Here is a 22,553-nt window from a genome sequence, read left to right as displayed (position 1 = left end):
TATCAGCTCCCCATTTCTTCCCCCGCCCTCCCTTATGAACTCTTCATAAGTTGTAGAATATTATTTCCATATTTTACATCATCTTCCATCACCCCTCACCCACTTTTCCTTTATTTGTCCCCCTGGGAGGGGGTTCGAGATTGACCCTTGTGATCAATTCCTGCTTTCTCCCCCCACCCTCCCCTAATCCTCCTGGTATCTCTACTCTCATTGCTGGCCCTGAGGGATTTATCTAGCCTGGAATCCCTGTGTTGTGGGCTCTTATCTGTAGCAGTGTGCGAGCTCTGGTCTAATCCGTCTTGTAGGGTAGAATTGAGGTCATGATAGTGGGGTGAAGGAAGCACCAAAGAACTAGAGGAATGTTGTGTGTTTCATCGGTGCTATACTGCACCCTGACTGACTCATCTCTTCCCTGTGACCCCTCTGTGAGGGGATGTCCAATTGTCTACAGATGGGCTTTGGGTCTCCACTCCATGGCCACCCCCCTCATTCACCTTGGATATGATTTTGTTCTGGGTCTTACATGCCTGATACCTGATCCCATCAGTACCTCATGATCACACAGGCTGGTGCGCTTCTTCTATGTGGATTTTATTGTTTCTGAGCTAGATGGCCACTTGTTTATCCTCAAGACTTTTAAGATGCAATATATTTTGATAGCTGGGCACCATCAGCTTCCTTCACCAAATTTGCCTATGCACCCATTTTGTCTTCAGCAATCTTATCGGGAAGGTAAGCATCACAGAATGCCAGATTGTTAGAACAAAGTGTTCTTGTGTTAAGGGAGTACTTGAGTCAAGGCCTAATGTCCATCTGCAACCTTAATTCTTAACATACAGATATGAGTACATAGTTCTATTCCCCTCAAATTATATATATATTTGCATATGTACATGCCTGTATTTAGGCCTCTATAAATGTCCTTTGCCTCCTGATTCTTTCCTCAATTTCCTTTTCACTTCCCTCTTGTCCCACCATCATGTTCGGCCTTTATCAAGTTTAGTAATTCCTTGCTGCTAATTTGCCCTTGATTGAGCCCCACTAGGCATTCTACGACCTCCTTCCATTGATTTTAGCTCACTTGTTGTTCCCTTGTCCCTGGGTTGGTCCACCCCCCACCACCACCCCCATCCTTTCTCCCACCTCCCATTCACCTGTATCCCCCCAGAATCATTGGTCCTGTTTTTTTCATCTTGGAATTATTTATCCCTCCTATCTTATCTAGATAAACATCCAGATACATTAATCAGTGCAGAAAACAGGCAAAGTCAAATAAAACAACAAAAGAAGTCAAAACCAACAAAACAATAACAGAAAAACAAAAACAAAATAACAATAACTAAAAGAAAGCCACTGACAAAAATGGAAAAGCCTATGAATAGTTCAAGGTCTGTTTGTTGGCCTTTGAGTGTTTTCCAGTCAAGTGTGAAGGGGTGCCACACTCTGTCTCCAAAGTCTATTTTTGGTATTCCCCAGGGGTTTCATCACTCTGTTACCCCTGATGCTCTGCTGCATGCACCCAGTGCCTCGCCCCAGCATGGTGGGACCAGACTGTGCACTATTCCCACACTGTGTCTCCAGTTCTGTCCCCCGCAACACCATGGTTTAGTGAGGGACACCGTGTCATGTGGTGGGGCTGGCCCTATGATCCTCCCTGTGCGTTGTCTGCTCCAAGTTGGAACATCATCCTTGGGGCTTGGTGGGCCAGAATGTCCTTGCCTCCCTCTCCTTCCCTCTTCATTTCTCCTGTGGGCTCTAATCAGATACACCCCTCTCCCCAGGCTGTAGCATCAGTGCTGTCATCTGAAGTGCATTCTTCTGAGGGGAAGAGGTGTCCACATAGTTGGGATTGGGGCTGAACTCCAGAACTCTCTATTGGTTCCCTGGTACATGCCGGTATGTTATATCCATTTCTTGGTGCATCAGGTTGAAGCCTGGTCTCTCTTTCCCTCTCCTCTGGAGATATAAACAATACCCTCCCCTTGGGTGGGTTAGTGCCCTGCTACACTCCGACCCATGTCTTTTTCTCTCTCTCTCTCTCTCTCTTCCTTTCTCTGTCTTTTTTAGTTGGTTGCTGTATGTATCCCTAGATTGGCTTTGGCCCCAGTCAGAGTTGCTGAACCTCACCCAAGGAATGTGTGTGCAAAGTAGCTTTTCCCCTACGCCCCATTTGTTTGTTTGTTTTGTTTTGTAAGCTTACCTCAGTGGGCTTATGTTGTACTTGTCCTTTTGTGCTTGACTCACTTCACTTAGAAGGATTTCCTCCAGTTCTTCCCATGTGGCAATGTGCTTCATGCATTCATCACTGCATTTTAGTGATGCGTAGTACTCCATTGCATATATGTGCCAAAGTTTTTTGATCCAATTTGTTGATGGAAATTTGGGTTGTTTCTAATTCCTTGCCATTGTGAACTGTGCCACAATGAACACTGGAGCACAGATGTCCGGCCGTGGCTTGTTTCTTGCCTCTTCTTGGTGTGTGGCTAGTAGGGGGATTGCTGGGTCATATGGTAGCTCAATCTCTATCTGTTTTAGATATCACCAAATCTATTTCCATAAGTACATACCTGCAGGTCCACCAGCAGTGGATGAGAGTTTCCTATCTCCCCATAGCTCCTCCAACACTTGTTACTTTCTGAATTTTTAATTGGGCTCTCTTTGAGGGTGTTAGGTGGTAGCTCATAATTGTTTTAATTTGCATTTATCTTATGGTTAATGATTAGGAACATTTTCCCATATGTTTATTGGCCATTCAGATTTCTGTCCCTGTGAAACTTCTGTTCAGGTGCTTTGCCCGCCTCCTTAGTGGGCAGTTAATTTCTTATTGTAAGCTTGCAAAGCACTGTAGATTTTAGTAATAAGGCCTGTCTTATGTGTCATTGCTGAAGATGTTTTCCCAGTCTGTGGACTCTCTTATGACTCTTGGTGAATTCTTTTGATGTACAAAGGTGTACATCATTGTATCCCACTTGTCAATTTGGAATTCCTCTGTGTTTGTATCCTTCCCTATTTCCAATAGCCTATGTATTTCCTGTGCCAAGGTTCACAGGTTTGTCCCAATTCCCTTATTAATGGCCCTAATTGTCTGGGGTTTTATCTCGAAGTCTGTGATCCACCTTCAGTCTATTCTTGTGCATGGAGTGAGGTAAGGGTCTTGCTTTGTTTTTCTGTTGATAGATATCCACCCCCACCCCCCCGCCAGCACCTCTTATTGAAGAGAGTATCTGCTTCCCATTTGGTATTTTTGGGGGCTCTTATGAAAATTCAATTGTCTGTATGCTGATGTTTTTATTTCTGAGTTTTCAGCTCTTTTCCATTGGTCTGAATATCTGTCATTATAGCAGTACCACACTATTTTGACCACTGTGGCCATATAATAAGTGCTAAAGTCAGGTAGAGCAAGCCCTCCCACTTTGTCGTTCTTGTTGAGGAGTTCTCTGCTACTTCTGGGCTTCTTTCCTCTCCATATGAAATTGGTAATCAGTTTTTTCAATTCTTTGAAGAAGGATGATGGTATTTGTATTGAGATAGCATTAAACTTATATAGTCCCTTGGGCAGAAAGGACATCTTTACTATATTGATTCTTCCAATCCACGAGCATGGGGTATTCTTCCATTTGTTGAGGTCACTCTTGGTTTTTCGTAATAGTGTTTTGTAGATTTCATTGTAAAACTCTTTTGTTTTTATAGTGAGGTATATCCCTAGATATTTCAATTTGTGCTTGGCTATTGTAAAGGGTACTACCTTTTTAATTGCCTCTTCTGTGATCTTGTCTGATGTGTATAGCAGTCCGATAGACTTCTATTTGTTGACCTTTTTTCTTGCCACTCTGCCATCTTCCTCTATCACTTCCAACACTCCACTTGCCGGGTTTGGGGACTTTTTGATGTATAAAATCATATTGTCTGCGAATAATGATAGTTTCGCCTCTTCCTTCCCCAGATGAATACCTTTGATGATTTTTGTATTATGTTGTTAGCTAAGACCTCCAGTATGATGTTAAATAGGAGTGGGGGCAAGAGGCATCCTTGTCTGGTCCCCTTTTTCAGCGGAATTGTTTTCTCCATTGATTTCCACATTGGCTGTTGGTTTTTCATATATAGCCTGTTGTATATTGAGGAATTTTCCTCCCATTCCTATCTTGTTGAGTATCTTAAACAGGAATGGGTATTGGATGTTTTCAAATGCTTTTTCCACATCTATCAATATTATCATATGGTTGTTATCATTTATCATGTCAATGTTGCAAATAATACTAATGGTGTTTCATATTTTGAACCATTTCTGCATCCCTGGTATGAATCCCACTTGGTCATGGGGAATTATTTTTTATATGCTTTTGTGTTATATTGGCCAGTCTTTTGTTAAGGATTTTTTCCATCAATGTTCATTAAGGATATTAGTCTGTAGTTCTCAATTCTTGTGGGATTCTTGTCCACTTTAGGTATCAGAGTTATATTACCTTTATAGAAAGACTTTGGGAGTTTGCAGTCTGCTTCTATGTTCTGGAAGAGTTTGTGTAGGATTGATATCAGTTCTTCTCTGAATGCTTGGTAGAATTCTCCTGTGACGCGATCTGGCCCGGGGGATTTTTTGTTGATAATCCCTTGATAATCTATTGATGGTGGTCTGTTGAGGTTCTTGACATCCATCTGGGATAGTCTGGGGAGGGATTGCTTTTCCTTGTAATTGTCCATGTCTTCTAAGTTGCTGAATTCGTTAGAGTACAGGCCTTCATAGTACTGTGTAATTATCCTTTTGATTTCATTAGGGTCTGTGTAATGTCCCCTGTTTCATCCCTCATCCTTGCTAGTGAAATTTGTTCCTTCCTTCCTTTTGTTTGGTTTGCCTGCAGTGTATCAATTCTATTAATCCTTTCAAAGAACCAACTTTTAGCTACATTAATTTTCCCATCATTTTCTTGTTTTTCTTCTCCTGTATCTTAGCTCTGATTTTTTTATTATTTCTTTCCTTTTGCTATTAGTAGGATTGTTCTGTTGACTCTGCTCTAATTGATATGAGTTTTGTGCCAGCATCAACTATAAGTCTCTCTTCCTTTTTCATGTGTGCATGTATTGCTATCAGCCTTCCTCTGATAAATTCCTTTGCTGTGTCCCAAAGGTTTTGGTATATCGTATTTTCATTCTCATTGGTTTCTAGAAACTTCCTTGTTTCATCTCGGATCTGGGCCAATATCCACGCCTTTTACAATAGTGAGTTATTCATCCTCCAATTGTTTGCTCTTGTGGTCCTTTTGTTGATTTCTAGCCTGATGGCATAGTGGTTGGAGAGAGAGACATCTGCATATCTGTGCTTCAGTTTACTCAGGTTTGACTTGTGTCACAGCATGTGGTCCATCTTTGAGTATGTGCCATGTGGGCATGAAAAGAATGTGAAATTATTTTGCATTTGGGTGGAAAGCTCTGAAAATGTCTGTCAAGTCAAGTCGTCCAATTGTGCTGTTTACATCTGTAGCCTTCATGTTAAGTTTCTTTTCCTGTGATCTGTCTTTTTCAGAGAGTGGTGTATTAAAGTAGCCTACTATAATTGTTGAGCCTGTAATTTCTTTTTTCATCATTTGGAGTGTTTGATTTTTGAATTTTGTGGGTCTCTTGTTGGGCACGAATATATTTTACTTCTGTAATATATTTGGAGGGAAAAGACTGTTTTATATTGTGGAGTATAATTTACATAAAATACACACAAAATTTGTGCTTCACAAAGAAAGAAAAAAGATAAACTGTAAAATACACGCCCCCCCCCACCTTCACCTCCAATTACCTTTTCAGACTAACGTGTAAACTTCTCATTTCTGTTGATAAGCCAGTGTTGTTGATTTACTTGAATATATATTCAAATTGCATATGTAATTATTATATTAGAATATATTGTAATTTAATATATATTCTTGTTAATATATATAGATTATTGTTACTTGGCATAATTATACCCATACACAAACAAAAGGTTTGTTTTATTTTTGTTTTTCCTTTTCGAACATTTCAATTATGAAACAGTAATAACATTAGATATTTCTGTAATCAAGAAGCACCTTGAGAAGATGCTATGAAAACAAAGATATTGCTTTTAACAGATAAACTTAGACTGAAAACAGACAATATCAGAAATATGTTTAACTACGTTTCATTGACTATTCAAAGGCATTCTACAATATGAATTATAACAAGCTATGGATAACATTGTGAAGAATTGGAATTCCATAATATTTATTTGTGTTCAAGGGGAACCTGTACATAGGTAAAGAAGTTGTTTAAACAGAGTAAATGGCTACTATATTGTTTAAAATCATGGAACATGTGTATCAGGATTGGATCATTGTACTACACTTTTTCAATGTGTCTGCTTAGCAAATGATTCAAGAAGCTAAATTATATGAAGAAGAATGATGAAATCTGACTTGGAGGAAGGCTCAGTAAAAACCGGTAATAAATATGCAGATGGCACAACCTTGCTTGCTGAAAGCAAAAAGGACTTAAACTCTTACTGATGAAAATTAAAAACTACAGTCTTCAGTATGGATTACTATTCTCAATGTAATGAATATAAAAATCCTCACAGCGGAAAAGAAGGCAATCTTACCATATGTGAAATGAAGAGACGGAAGTGCTCAAAGAAGGATGCCATTATACTTGGGGCCACATTTTCATAATGCCCATGGAGGTGAGAGTCAAACTATTGGGAAAATACTGCCAATGATCTCTTCACTCTATGTAATAGCAAAGAAGTCACTTTGCAGGCAAACATCCTTCCTCCCCAAGCCATAGTCTTTTCTTCACCTCATGTGCATGAAATGGTTGGGCCATTAATAAGGAACATCAAAGGAAAATTGATGCCTTTGAATTACAATATTAGCAAAGAATATTAAATATGAGAAGGTCTATAAAACGAACAAACAAATTTATCTTGGAAGAAGTACAAATGGAATGCTTATTAGAACAGAGGGTGGGAAGACTTTTTCTCATGTACTGGGGCATGATATCAGGAGGTTCCCGGAAGAAGACATCATCCCGGATAAAGTAGATAGGTAGCCATAAAGAGGCAGGCCCTCGATAAGATGTACCAACCCAGTAGCTGAATTGCTCAAGCCTGACAATGATTGTTAAGATGGCACGGGAACAGTCAGCTGCTGTGAGTCAGTCCTGATTAGAGGGCACCAAACTATAACAACATGGATAAGATGAAGGATCTCTTCTTAATTTGTCCCTTAGTGATATGGAAAATGCCCAAATACATAAATACCTGTTCCCTGGTCAGACAGAGAGGTTATTATTACAATCAGAAAACTCTACTTTTCCTGTCTCACTTTATCATTTACACAGAAAATGTCTACTGAGTAAATGTCTTTAATTCATCTGAGAGTATTTTGTAATTTCATCAAGGAAAGTCAGTTCCTGGGGATGATCTGATGTGTAACACTAACTAAAAGAAAGTAGTATATGGGTACTGCGTGAAAAATATTTCCATAGTAAATTAAAAAAAAAAAACCTTCCTAATTTATCTCTGGTTACTGAACGGTTGGCACAAATATCTTCTTCTGTTGAAGGTTTAATAGCTATCACAGCATTTCATAAATTTAAACTTGAACTGAAAAGCTTTTCTTGTCTCTGAGAGAAAAATAGTCACATCTTACTTATGTAGTAATTACAGGCGATGCAGCTGCCCTAAAAAGCATCACTATAAATGTGTTAAGCATGAACCACTACACAAACCTTATTCAAATTTCTTTAAATGTTAAGCCAAAGAAATGTCATCCTCCACACCACTTCATACAATTGCTTACCCAAGAACAATGGCCATCTCCCTCTCTGAAACCTAAATAATGTAATAGAATCAATGTTGTTGATTTAGGCTATGGCTGGTTAAAAGTCATTACTGTTATTCCTCACCAAGTAAAGAGGTTGCTTTATACCTCATTATGCATAAGTGAGGCTTATGCTAATGCATACAGACATAAGAATGAATAAGCTTCTTTGAAATATCATTTAAAGATTGGGAATTCAGGAGAAAATACATGTCTTCCATCATGATCAAAAGACTGACCTCAATTTTTATATTACACTGATCCATGCTTTAAGTCTTTCTAACATACAATTTAAAGCTTACACAGCACTTCCATTTGCCTACTACTTTAAAATTATTTAGCCAGTTCTAAAAGCAGTACAATAATATCATGCCCATAGTATAAAGAATAAAGAGGTCAAAATAAGGAAAATGTTTTAAAAGTGGTAACAAGATTTATCAAAATTTCAGTCTAGCTCATAAAGCCCTTGTTAATCATACATTTTAAGAATTTTTTTTAAGGAAAGTAAAAGAAATAGGTTGATTTAATACCCTTTGTTGAATTGCAATGTATGATTTAGATGTGGAAGTAACCGAATTGGGTAAGATGAGGCTAGTATAGGAGTTGAGTTGTCAGTCTTATGACAGGCTCTGCACCAAATGGAAAAGTACAATTACACTTGATTGAATTTTCTTTTACCTTATTTAAAAAAAAAATTGTACATCTATTAAGTGCAATCAACTCTTCAAACTTTGTATTTTAATCTACTTTCATTTTGACTGATTTTAATGATTATTAATGAACAAAGACATCAGTGAAGTCATGTAGCTGTCATATACTTCCTTAAATGTTGTGGCCAGGTAGATTCTTGATCTCTGTGGTGGCCTTCCTAGAAACCGCATCAGCCCAGTATCATCATGAGAAAACATCGGCAGACCCAGCTTTGGTATTAAGCTTTCTATACAGTATTTGGCAATATTATTTCTCCAAACTTTCAATGTCATAATAATAAGGGAATAATTGAGAACTGTTCAGTTATAGAAGTGACAGGAGGAAATGGCTAATGAATCGATTACTTCACATCAAGTAACTGAAAATTTGGATTTCTTTCAAAAATGAAAATATTTGTGGAAGAAAATGAGAAATCCAATCAAATATTGCTATTAGGTGCTCTAAAGTCAGTTCCCACCACAGCGACCCTACATACAACGGATTAAATCACTGGAGAGGCCTGTGCTCCCCTCCATGTTGTCATGTTTGAGCCCGTTGTTAGTCACTGTGTCAACCTATCCTGTTCAATGTCTGCCTTTTGTTCCCTGCCCCTCCATTTCAATGAATACGGTATCGTTTTCCAAGGACTAATCTCTCCTGATAACACGACCAGAGCATATGACACAAAATCTTTCCATCCTCACTTCTAAGGAGAGTTCTGGTTGTATTTCTTCCATGATAAATTAGTTTGTTCTTCTGGCAGTCCCTTGTGCTTTCAATATTCTTCTCCAGGACCACAGTTCAAATGCACTGATTCTTCGTAGGTCTTCCTTATTTAATGTCCACATGCATACGAGGTGATTGGAAATACCATGGCTTGGGCCAGGTGCACCTTAGTCCTCAAAGTAACATCCTGGATTTCCCATACTTTAAAGAGGTCTCATACAGAAGATTAACAAATGGATTGCCTTGTTGAATATCTTGTTTGCAGTTCCATGAGCAATGATCGTAGATCCAAACAAGATGAATTCCTTGACAACTTCAATCTCTTCTCAATTTATCAGCTTATCATTATGTTACCTATTGGTCGAGTACACTGAAGTCCTTAATTTTCATCAGCAAGTATTTGAAGTCCTCCTCACATTCAGAAAACATTATGAATCAACATGTTTTTTATGAGATGTAATAAATATATCATAGTAAAGAGAGATGGTAACAATAAAGAAGGATTCATGTGGGTATACAAGAGAGCTCTATTTATTTTTGCCATTTTCCTTTAAATCCAAAGGTACCACATTAAAAAAGTAATAATAGAATGGCTACAATACACAGATTGTTGCCTTGTACAGATTAAATTTAAGTGACTGGACTTCTTTTTACAGAAACATCTGGGGTTGATGATAGGAAAAAAATTTCAAATAACACTGATTCCAAAAGAAAGAACTACGCCAATAATATTGATACAGGTCATGAGAAAGCAAGAAGGACTTAAAATAGCAAGGAAATAGTAATCCCAAGCCACCAGTCATTACTGCTGTTATGTGCCATCAAGTCAGTTATGAACCCTATGCACAATGTGACCCTATGCACAACGTCACAAAACACCACCCAGTTCTGCGCCATCCTCATGATTGTTCCTACGCTTGAGTCCGTGGTTACATCCAACGGTGTCAACCCATCTCTCACTGAAAGTCTTCTTCTCATTCACTGCTCCTCTACTTTCCCAAGCATGATGTCCTTCTCTAGGGACTGGTCCCTCCCGGCAATAGCAACATGTCAAAGTAAGTGAGATAAAGTCTCGCCATGCTTACCTCTGAGGAGCATCCCGGTTTTACTTCTTCCAAGACAGATTTGTTTGCTCTTTAAACAGTCCATGGTACTTTCAACATCCTTCACCAGCACCACAATTCCAACAGATTTATTTTTCTTTTGTCTTCCTTACTAAATGTCCAACTCTCACATATGGAGGAGGCAAATGAAGTAACCATGGCTAAGGTTAGGGTCCCCTTCATTCCCAAAGTACCATCCTGGCTTTTCAATACCCTTAAGAAGTCTTATACCTTATGCAGATTTACCTAATGCAATATGCCTTTTGATCTCTTGACTGCTGCTTCCATGAACATTGATTATGAATTCAAGAAAGATGAATCCTTGACAACTTCAAACTTTTCTCCATTTATCATGATGTTACCATATTGTGATCCAGTTTTGAAGACTGTAGTCTGCTTTATATTGAGTTGTAATCCACTGAAGACTACAGTTCTTGATCTTCATCAGCAAAATGCTTCAAATCCTCCTCACTTTCAGCAATCAAGGTCTTATTATCTCTATATTGCAGGTTGTTAATAAGCCTTTCTCTAAACCTGCATTCTTCTACATATAATCCAATTTTTCTGATTATTTTCTCAACAATATAATCCAACTTCTCTGATTATTTTCTCAACATACAGATAGAACAAGTATGGCAAAAGGATACAACATTGATGTACTCCTCTCCTAATTTAAAAAAAAAATCATTTTATTGGGGCCTCATACAACTCTTATCACAATCCATACATCAATTGAATCAGGCATGTTTGCCCTCATTCTTTTCTAGACATTTACTTTCTATTGGACCCTTGGTATCAGCTCTCCCCCCACCCCCCACTCCCATACCCCCCAATAGATTGCACATTGCTATTATTTTCATCTCTCACACTGACCACTGTCTCCCTTCTCCCATGTTTTCTGTTGATCTTCCCCCTGTAGAGGGGTGTATGGTTATGTGACTCCTCTCCGGATTTTAAACCATGCAGTATTCTCTTACCCTGTTCTCACAACTGCCTCTTGATCCATGTACATGTTCCATGTGAACACAATGAATAGTTTGTAAATTCTCATTCTTCTCAAGGCTATTCATAGATTTTTTTTTTATGATTCACAGAGTTGAATGCTTTGGCATAATGAATAAAACACAACTAAACATCGTTCTAGTATTTCCTGCTTTGAGCCAAGAGACATCTGAAATCAGCAGTGATATCCCTTGTTCCAATCCTCCTATGAATCCAGCCTGAATCACTGGCAGCTCCTTGTCAACATACTGTTGCAAACAGTGTTGGGGGATCTGCAGTAAAATTTTACTTGCATCAGATATCAATAATATTGATATATAATTTGGGCATTTTGCTGGATCACCATTGTTTCAAATGGATACAAATATGTACCTTTTCTAGTCAATTGGCCATGTAGATGTCATTCAAATGTCCAGAGATAGAGAAATCAATACACCCAGTGCTCCATCAGCCTGTTGAAAGATTTCAAATGGTATTCTCCCCATTCTTGGAACCTTTCTTTTGGCTCATCTTTCAGTGCAGCTTGAACTTCTTTCAGTACCATTGGTTCTTGCTCATACGCTACCTTCAACAATGGTGGAATGTGAACTGGTTCTTTTTGGTACAATGGCTGTGTATTCTTTGCATTTCCTTTTGATGACTCATGCATCATTCAACATTTTGCCCGTAGAAGCTTTTAACATTGCAACTTGAAGCTTGAAATGCTCCTGACTCTTTCAGTTTGAGATATGCCATGCAGGTTCTTCCTTTTTGGTGTTCAAACTCTTGAGCCACACACATTTCATTACTGTCTTCTCAAGCTGCCTTTGAAATGTTCTGTTTAGCTCTTTTGTCTGCACATCATTTCTTCCATTGACCTTTTCTATTCTCTGATTAAAAGCAAATGCAGATATACACTTGGATCTTTTCTTTCTTTCCTGTCTTTTCAATGATCTTTTGCTGTCTTTGTGAATGGTGTTTTTGATGTCTTCCTACAGCTCATCAGGTCTTCTGTAATTAGTGTTCAATGCATCAAATTTGTACTGGAGATGTTCTTCAGTTCAAGTGGATACCCACCAGGGCCTATTTTGGTTCTGGTTGACTTGAGCACCCTCAGACCAAGAGATTCTAGCAGGTCTAAACTTGTATAATTTCCTTTTCTCAACAATATTTCAAATTCTATACCATTGGCTAAATTAATAATACTATCAATAAAATAGAGACTTTATCTCATAAACTGGGGCCATATCACGAGAGAACAGTCCCTGAAGAAGGTCATCATGCTTAGTAAAGTGGAGAGGCAATGAAAAAGAAGAAAGAGCTCAGTGAGCTAGACTGAAACCGTGTCTTCAACAATGGCCTCAAACATTAAGAACACTTAAGGGAATTTTACAAGCCTCCACAGTGCTTTGTTCTTTTGTACCTAGATCACTGTGATTAGAACCAACTTGTTGGTACTTAACAACAACAATATCAATACCTTATGAATTATCTTGTGCCCCCGAGGATGATTTATAATGTTCTCTATCATAAAATTTGAAGTATAGAATTGCACATTTAATGGCGGGAAAAACGTCTTTAATAATATACTTGGTTATAAAAGTAAGACCTCATACGGAAAGCCACAAGATAGATAAATTTCATTTTTCAAGTGACAAGGATTTTTGCAATATCCTTGTTGATTTGAGATATTGGGTTTAGAGGTTTATAATAATGTGACAATTGATAAGATAACACAAAACCCAGAGTACTTGCCGTCTTTCCAGTCTTCAGCTAAATATCACTTTTTTTTTTGCATCAGACCTTAAGGTCAATTATAAACTAGAACCAAACTCACTGTCGTCTAGTCTACTCATAGTGACCCCCACTATGGGTAACTGTTTATGGAAGTAGAAAGCCCTATTTTTCTCCCATGGGGCTGATTGGGAACTGTGGACCATGCCAATTACAGACCAATATGTAACCACTGCAACACCATGGCTACAAACCATCGGACTAACCCTCCGATAGTCTTAGAACAGTGCTTTTCAACATGTGGGTCATGACCCCTTGGGGGTCAAATGACCCTTTCACAGGCGTTGCCTAAGACCACGGGTAAACACATATTTCTGATGGTCTTAGGATCCAAGACACCACTCTTCTATCCATCTTCAGGCAGGTCTGCCCCCATGCAGATACACCCACATATGAGTACCTGGCATGAAGACTGTTACCCATGCTGCACCATGCTTCAAGACAAAATTTCATTTATTTGTAAATAGAAATAAATATTTCACAATACATAATTACATATTGTTTTTGTGATGAATCACTATGCTTCAATTATGTTCAATTTGCAAGACTAAAAATACATCCAGCACATCATATATTTACATTATGACTATTCACAATGGTAGCAAAATTACAGTTATGAATTAGTAACGAAAATAATTTTATGGTTGGGGGTCACTACAAGAGGAACTGTATTAAACCGTCGAACAAGTAGGAAGGTTGAAAACCATTGTCTTAGGCGTCCCCTGTGATAGGGCCATTTGACCCCCAAAGGGGTCGGGACCCACAGGTTGAGAACCGCTGCTGACTAAGCAAAGGCAGAGATTCTCCACTGCGGGGTCTGGAGCAACAAATAAACAGAGCAGTAATTTATGGAGACACTCGGTTGTGAATGGTTAGTAATGGTTAGCAAAAACATAATATCAAATTTAGCAAGGGCCAGAAGACAGAACTCAACTCGGGAAGTGATGGTATTTGAGAATAAAAGATGCCATCAAAGATCTGGCATGCATGTGGCTATTCAAAGAATGACTAGCATCAACAGCTTAGAGATTTTTAGCATATACAAGAAAGCAGGCATGTGTTTTACATAAGTAATGATCACATAATCAGTAATAAACCAAGCTATAAGAGACTTTGAATATTGTGTTGTGTGTACTTGTTTTGCCCAAGGATGCAATGGTTGTCTCAGAATCATCTGTCCAAAAGATGTCCTTACCTGCCTCGGGGCAAGTCTGCATCATCCTTTCTCCACCTTACGGTTGGTTGAGGATCTCCCTGGACTTGACATCGAAATTCTACAACTTCTTCCTCCAACACCACCTGGTTAATTGGCCTTCTGAGAAATGTTGGTCGTTCTTGAGATGAAAAAGGAAAAAAAACAGAAAACAAAAAACTTAAGATGTAATGAAATGTCGTGTGAATTCTAAGTAAATTAGAGGAAAAACGAAGGTACAACCCAATCCTTCTAAACCCAGTATCTCCACTCTCCAGTATCTAGAATTCTGTCTTAACATTTGCCTTTTATTCTTTTGTTGATACTTATTGTAGTTAATGATTGCTTTGTACAAATTAAAGAGAAAATATATCACTCTTCATAAATTCTGTCATTTCACTCACTCTCTCCCTGGTATCAAGACAATTACCTTATAGAGTTCTCCATGTAAGAGACATTTGAAAGGTAATCTAACACCTAGCTAAGCTGCTCAATTATTTTTCTATTACAATTCCTGTTCAAGGACCAAGAGGCAGTGGTTGGACAGAGCAAGGAGACATTGTGTGATTTAAAATTGGGAAAGGCGTGCATCAGGATTGTATTCTTTCCCCACACTTATTCAATCTGTATGCTGAGTAAATGATCAGACAGCTGAACTCTCTGGAGAGGAATGTAGATTCAGGATTGCAGCAAGACTCATTAGCCATCTATACTAAGCAGAGGAAACAACCTGCATGTGAATGTGATTAGGAAAGAAAGATCAAAACCCCCACACAGTCTTCCCTGTGGGCCCCGCCTTGACATGAAGAAAAGGCAAATGCCAACTAACGGACCCATAGGCGGCATGTCAAATGGAGACGAGCTTAAAGTGGTCAAGGAAGGGTTTTATTATACTTGGGTCCATAATCAATGCCCGTGGAGCAATAATTAAAACATAATTGCATTAACCAATTCTGCTACATGAGATAGCTCTGAACTGTTGAAAAGCAACAATGTCCCTTTGAAGACTAAGGTGTACCTGACCTAAACCATGGTCTTCCAGTCGCTTCATATTCCTTCAAAATCTGGACAATAAATTAGTAAGTCAGAAGAATTGGTGCCTTTGAATTATGGTATTTATGAAGAATGTTACATATGCCTTGGGCTTAAAGAAAAATTATAAACAGTGTCTTAGAAAAAGTGGAGCCAGAATGTTTTAGAACAGTGGTTCTCAACCTTCCTAATGCTGTGACCATTTCATAAAGTTCCTCCTGTTGTAGTGACGTCCCCCAACCATAACATTATTTTTATTGCTACTTCATAACTGTAATTTTGCTACTGTTATGAATCGAGCCACCCCTGTGAAAGGGTTGTTCGACCCCCCAAAGGGGTTGCAACCGACAGGTTGAGAACCGCTGTTTTGGAAGCAAGGAAGACCAGACAGGTTTTCATGTAATCTGGACAAGTAATCAGGGTGATTCTATCCCTGGAGAAGCACATCATCTTGATGGTCAACAACAACAACAAAACAACTACAGGGAGCTCCTTGGTGAGATGGATTTATACAGTAGCAACAGCAGTGGACTCCGACATGAACATTGCGAGGGCAGCCGTGTCTTGTTGTGTTCTATGCCTGGTCTGTATGAGCGGGAACTGGCTCAAGCACACCTGACTGCAGCAGCAGTATCATGCCTACTGATACTTTTCTTCTTTCTCCTTTGCATAATGGCCTGGAACTCGAAAAAGACTTTTTAAAATGACTATTTATACAACTTTCCAAATCACAGGTGTTATGACTTGAATTGTATCTCCTCCCATCCCCCAAATTGTTTGCTAAAATGTAATCTCTATACCTATGATTATAAAACCCTTTGGGAATTGTTGGTTTCATGTGAGTGGTATCTTGACTCGATCTCTTTTGAGTAACCAGGGTACTCAGAGATGAATGAGATGGGCGAGAGAGATGCTAAGTTTCACGCAGCAATGGGAACAATTATGAGGGTGGCACAGTTCCTGGCAGTGTTGCATTCCCTTGTGCAAAGTTTCCCTATGTGTTGGAACCTACTGGATGCCACCTAGCTACAGCAATACAGTCACATGGCAGTGGGCTGGGAGCAGAAAGAAAAAGAACTTTCCCCCATAGCCAACAGGGAACGAAGGCTTTTCCTTAGAGCTGGCAACCTGGATTAGGACTTTTCGATTCCTGAACTGTGAGAAAATAAAATTTTTTAAGCCATCCATGATGGAATTTGGTACCAGGAATGGGATCTTCTCTACTAGATCCAAATATTTGGAAGTGGTTTGGGAACTGAGCAGAGTTGAGATGGGCGATGCCTGGTATTCAATACCTAGATTGCCTTGAAGAGACTGTGGGTAGAAGAATGGATGTCACCAATTCTGGTGAAGGCTCACAAGTGAAAAGAACTATATAGACAGTCTGACACCATCAACAGAATGCTGCTAGAAATGCAGACTTTCTAGTGAAGCTTTAGAAGAAAATGATGATCATGTAATTAGAAAATGGGGAAAGAGCTAAGCTTCTTTTAGGTAGTGTCAATGAACTTGAATGAATTAATGTTTAAATGTTTGGTGAAAGACAGAACTTGTTAATTATGAATTTTGATGTCTTGCTGAGGAGGTTTCTAAGCAAAGTCATAAAGGGGTCCTGTGGTTTCTTTTGGGAACTTATAGAAAAATGTGAGAGGAAAGAAATGAAATGAAAAATGCACTATTTGAAATGAGAACAAAATACAAGCATTTGGAAAGCTCCATTTTATAATTATTTATTATACATTTCCCACTCATTACTCCTTTCAACATAGGCAAGTGTTATGAAACACCTCAGATTCATTAAATATTTTCTTTTGAAGTAATTTTGGTCTTAAGAAGTTAGAAATCGTTTACTGTTGTCAAATTTTTTGCAGCTCCCACTTAAGTCCCCTTTGGGATTGGGACACAGAGTTGAAGAAGCTTAGTCAGAACACATGCTGTTTTCACCAAGGACCTGGCTATGGAATCTTTTGCTAAAAGACTAAGCCTATGACAACTAAAAGCAAATATTAGCATTGACTTCATCAATGTAGAAGGAAGGAAATGGGAAAAAACAAATGGAAAGAACACTGTCTTCTCTTGACATTCAGAGGAAGGCAACAAGTCATAGGAGCTGCCTTGCTGCCTTCCAAGAAAAAAAAGAAAGAAAAAACCTGCAGAAGCCGGGAGATCAGAAGAATTGCTCAAAGGAACACTGGACATAGAGCTAACTCATTCTCAAAGGACAGGACCACAGCTTCTGGTACCTCAAAGGGTGAGATCATGGTGCCTGAGATATCAAAGCCCGTAGCGTGCCAACAAGTAGTGCCAATACATTCTCTGCTTCAAAGAGTCAGGCTCCGAGGGTGGGGTTATCAATAAAGTGTGCCAGGAATATGAGGTTACCATAAGGCAAAGGAGTGCGGCTATTATACCCAAGGAATAGAAGAACGTTATCTGGGTGATGGAGAGGCGTCATCACTCAGATGGAGTAGAAAAATGGGATCAGGCAAAGCCAAAGGGGCAGGTTGTCATCCCATTAGTCCTGCAAGGCAAAGCTGAATCCTGGCACTGGGAGGCAGGTCTCTACCCAGAATCCAAAGAACATAGTTAGCATCCAAACTCTGGAGGACAGTGCTACCTGGATGGGCTCAGAGAACAAGGATTCTTTTCAAGCCTTGAGAGCTAATATAAAATGTTGTACTTGACTTTGGATTTGCTAGGAACCCATTATCACTTGTTTCCCATCAATTTCTCCCTTAGGAAAAACTGAAGGATACTGTTTGCTTCTAAAAAATACCATTAGATTTTAGGTAGGCAGGGTCAATAAGCAGCATCGCATATCCCAAGAGAATAGAACAAGTGTCCTTGTTGAATCAAATGCTATCCTTGTAAACTCTGCATATATGTACTCAGAAGATCTATTTCCGTGTTGGCATCATTGATACCGGGCTGTTGTTCCTGGATTCAAATAGGCAATAGGATCAGTAATTCCTTATGAGTGATCTGAATGTTAATAAGAAAAACAAATCATTAGTGTAGAAAGACAAATGGACTTATTTGGACTATCACATGATGAGTTATCCCATTGATTTAAAAGCTGCATTGAGCCAATATTAACTACAGCTAAACAATTGTTCATATTGCTAGAGAGTGACAAATGATCTGTGAAAAAGACACGCCCTTGCCCCTTTGGATTTGAACTGGGCTGTCATAATGCATTCTGGCGCAAAGAGGAGAGAAGTCATTCTCTCATCCACGATGCAGTCAACACATATTATTAGTTTGTCTTGTGTCAGTTTGAACTTGTGCCTTGGGGCCAGCCAATGGCCTGGTTTCACCTGAAAGGTGAGGGAGACAAGGCTAGTCAGCTGATGAGTGGAAAGATCAAGAAGGGCTTTGTAAGATATGGCAGGGAACTTGTGATTTGTCCTCATGGTGATGAAAGATTATGGATTTTAAAAGGGATGGAAACCTGTTTAATAAGGACAGGAAAATATAATACTGGACAATCTGTGAAAAATATACTTGAAGATAAATGTGAAGTAGTGGATTAGCTCAAAGGGCTAGTGCAATACATTACTTTAGTTTAAATTACTAGAGTAGCTCAGAGGCTATGGAAGAGGTGGCAGACATAAAGTGATATCAGAACCGGGTGATCAATCAATTGTGAGACGTGGAAAAGAAAAGTTTATTAAATTCTCAGATTACTAGTTTGGACCTTAGAATAGACTAGCAGGTAAGGGGTGGTGTGTGTGTGTGTGTGTGTGTGTGTGTGTGTGTGTGTGTGTGTGATCTTTTCATCATAGAGATGCAGACGTGAGGGAAAAAATAGTTCTTATGCTTATGCCATTTGTATCCAGGTTTCTGCTACCTCAAGTCAAAAGCATTCCAAATAGGATCAGAAAGGTAACTTACATAGAAGAAGGTAAATGGAAAATAAAAATGGCTATATATGTAGATGTGGAAAAACATCTTGGATTAATGAAGCTAAAGAAAGGAGCAATCAGATATTACTTCTACAGGTATTTTGTACAAAATGAAATGCAGAAAGTATACTAAACTCTGAGACACAACATATGTCCCCTAAAGAAAGGAACACGTTCAATGCGGTGACATTAGAAATCAAGGAGAAAAAGAAAGGAAACGTGAACCCCAGAAAGCAACCAAAATAACTGTTACTTGCAGACTCAAAAGAGGAGACGTAAAATAAGTGAGTAAAACATTTGAAAATGACTAGGTAAAAGTCAAAAAGGACGCAGACATAAAATAAATTTGAGTAAAACATTTAAAAGCGACTGCATGAAGAAAAAGCACATCATGACCTATGACCAACGCTTTGATAATTAAGATTTAAGAAAATATATCATATTGTAGGAGCGATACTGGCAATACTGGATAATAAGTAGCCTGAGATAAATTGTCATCTATTCACACATTGAACTCCTGTTAAATGATGGGGTTGTTAACGCTATCTACCGGTCTATCTACACTCTGTCTACAGTCTAACAGATATGGTGTGAGACTAATTCTAAGCACAGAGACAAATGTCCGCAGTACAAATGCACACATCCACAATTAGAACTGCTCCATATGGTTTCCAAGCCCAAGTGTTTATTAACAGAGTGTCAAATCGCTCTCTCTTGGAATAACTGGTGTATGTGAACCTCGGACTTCAGCTTGTAGCCAAGCACGAAACCATTGTGCCAACACCACGGGTCTTCACCTGCCCCGCCCCCCCACCACCCCACATGTACTTTCAGTGAAGATTTTGTTTCGTTCCCTTAACAAGTTATCAAACATATTATCAAAAAATATAAATACAATGAATTTGAAGAACAAACTTTGTAGTCAAAAGTAAAGTTACTTCTTTTTCAAGAAGATACAATGAGGCCCCCTTAAGGTTTTTTGTTTTGTTTTGTTTTTTGGTTATCATACATGTTCTAAGCCCGATTGTTTTATAGGGAGACATGTGGAAGCACCTGATCTATAATTTCAAGGAACAAGATGTGCGTATACAATCTCTTGCTGGTGTTCTGATGAACTCAGCAGGGATGGATAACTTTGTAATGAACTTTCTCTATTCCTTTCTACCCTCAAGCAGTCTAGTTGCTTAGCAACTGCAAAACCATAGATAAGTGTGTGGGATAGAAATTTTGGCAGCTTATCATTGGTTCGTGTGGTAAAAGGTAATGGAATGGCTAGGCAGAAGAAATGGATGATGCAAAGAACATCAGATGGAAAGTCATTTTCGTCTATATAACACATGACAATGGGTTCTCTATATGAGTTCCCTGGCTCTCTCTTCCAACAAAGGTTCTTCTAGGATTAAATTATATACTGGAGTTTGGCCACAATTTGGGATTTATTATTCTGTAAATTTCCACTCTTCTAAATCCAGTTTTCTGTATTCCAATGACCTTTTGTTAGCGACACCTTCCTTTTTACAACTTTCATGACTGTCTTAGAAGAAATGTATGTAAAAATATGTCTGCCTAGCATCTATTTCAATGAAATTTAAAATATATGTCAGAATGCTTTTCTAATTTCCTTGGCCAGAATTAATCTCCAGAAAATCTATGAAAATAATACACATTAAAAACTGAAGAATTACAGAGGCCACAGCTGAATAGTAAATGTTTTACATTTTAATTATCATATGCCAGATACAGAGCCATGCACTGTTTTGGTCACAAATTATACAAATAGTAAGGAAATGCCTTGGTTATGCCATTTTGTGTCAAAAAATCTAAATTAGACTATAAATTGATAAGTGATCTACACAGATTACAAATAAAGTTCTATGGAGTTTGTACCCCACGGATCTCTGTACAATTATGATAAAGTATTTGGCAGTGAATTTGGTTCTGGGTTATATGCAGTACATTTTGAATGACTGAATGACAGGCCAACTTAATTTTAAGGGATGTAAAGCTAAGCGCCCTGATTTGTCCATTTATCACCATATGTCAGAACTCAGACTGAAAAAAAACAGGAAATCTTGAGGGTTGTTTTCTCATTGTTTATCACTTAGAATAGAGCTCTTCTAAATGGCTCAATCTCTAATTATATAACTGCAGAGAGAGCAGAGGCAACCTCTTTGCCAAGGCAATTAACTTTTTGTGTGGGGGTGAGATTAACTGGATTTGCATCACCTGCATAGCATGCTTACAAGGTTACTCTCTCTAGAGACACTAGTGTTGTTTGCCAGTGTGGTACGCTGTAAAGTACAGCTTTCAAGTAGTTATATCAATCTCGTTCCGAATTAGCATTCTGTAAAATCTAATGTTAGATGGTTCTGTACTAAAATGTCTCATGGTCTTTTAAACTCTGCGGTTATGCCAACAATATCCACAAAGAAAAAAATAACCAAATGAACACCATGTATTATCAACCTAAAATACAGTTGCCTTAACATTGGCAATGGCGTTGCCATGACACCTATTGTCAGGATGACCTTAACAATGTAAAAGTAAGATTTGCTCATTATAATTGTAGTGTCATCGCAATAATTTTTTCAGGTAAAGGCCATCAAGTCCTATAAGACCAATGCTATGCTATAAAGGGCTCTTTTTTTTGTCTGTTTAGTTTTAAGTCAACTCTAACATTCTCGCCTGGACCCTGTGGTGCACAGATTACGTGTTGGGCTCCCATGCACAAGATCTGCAGTTCAAAACCATCAACCACTCCACTAGAAAAAGAGGGGTGTTCTATTCCCATTAAAAATTGCAGTCTTGGCAACTCACAGGGCTAATTCTAGCCTGTCCTATGGGGCCCCTATGAGTTGACATCAACTCAGTGACAGTGAGTTGAAGAGAATGCTAGCTGCTGTTTTTCTGGTAACTTCATTTGGCTCTGATGTTCCTGTAACTCTGTAATCTTTATTAAATTGGGAAGTGAAATGGCTAGCCTTAGGAGCTCTCTCTCCCTCTTAGTTTAACTTGTTATTTTAAGAGAATCACAGCATGGTAAATGAATTATTACTCCTTTGGATCTTTCCAGAATATATGGATGATCAGGCCATCTTAATGTGATTAAATAAATTGACCAAATTAATTTTTTTTCTTGCCAGTATTTTTCGTAAGAAAAAAATCCTCTTGTGAAGCAAAGAGTTCAAATGTTTGAGGAAAAAAAAAACAGTCACCCTGCCCATATGTCAGGCATAAAGTTTCATGTGCTTCCTAAGAAAGCGATCGAATGACCTTCAAAAGGGCAGGGATCTTGCCTACAAGCTCA

At 38.6% G+C, this 22,553-nt stretch overlaps 1 protein-coding gene across 11 annotated transcripts in view; it reads right to left on the bottom strand.

Annotated features, from left to right (window-relative positions):
- ROBO2 (roundabout guidance receptor 2) overlaps nt 1–22,553 on the bottom strand; it is a 1,556,064-nt gene that overhangs the window by 183,011 nt on the left and 1,350,500 nt on the right. For all 11 annotated transcript variants that reach the window (XM_045286134.1, XM_045286135.1, XM_045286138.1 and 8 more), the window contains exon 5: nt 14,313–14,451. In XM_045286134.1, the coding sequence (XP_045142069.1) occupies nt 14,313–14,451 (139 nt within the window). The remainder of the gene's footprint in view (nt 1–14,312; nt 14,452–22,553) is intronic.

This window comes from Echinops telfairi, unplaced genomic scaffold, assembly GCF_000313985.2.
Source record: "Echinops telfairi isolate 266 unplaced genomic scaffold, ASM31398v2 ScPeMD7_6;HRSCAF=24_0, whole genome shotgun sequence".
Lineage (NCBI taxonomy): Eukaryota > Metazoa > Chordata > Mammalia > Afrosoricida > Tenrecidae > Echinops > Echinops telfairi.
This window is presented reverse-complemented; position numbering and strand designations above follow the sequence as displayed.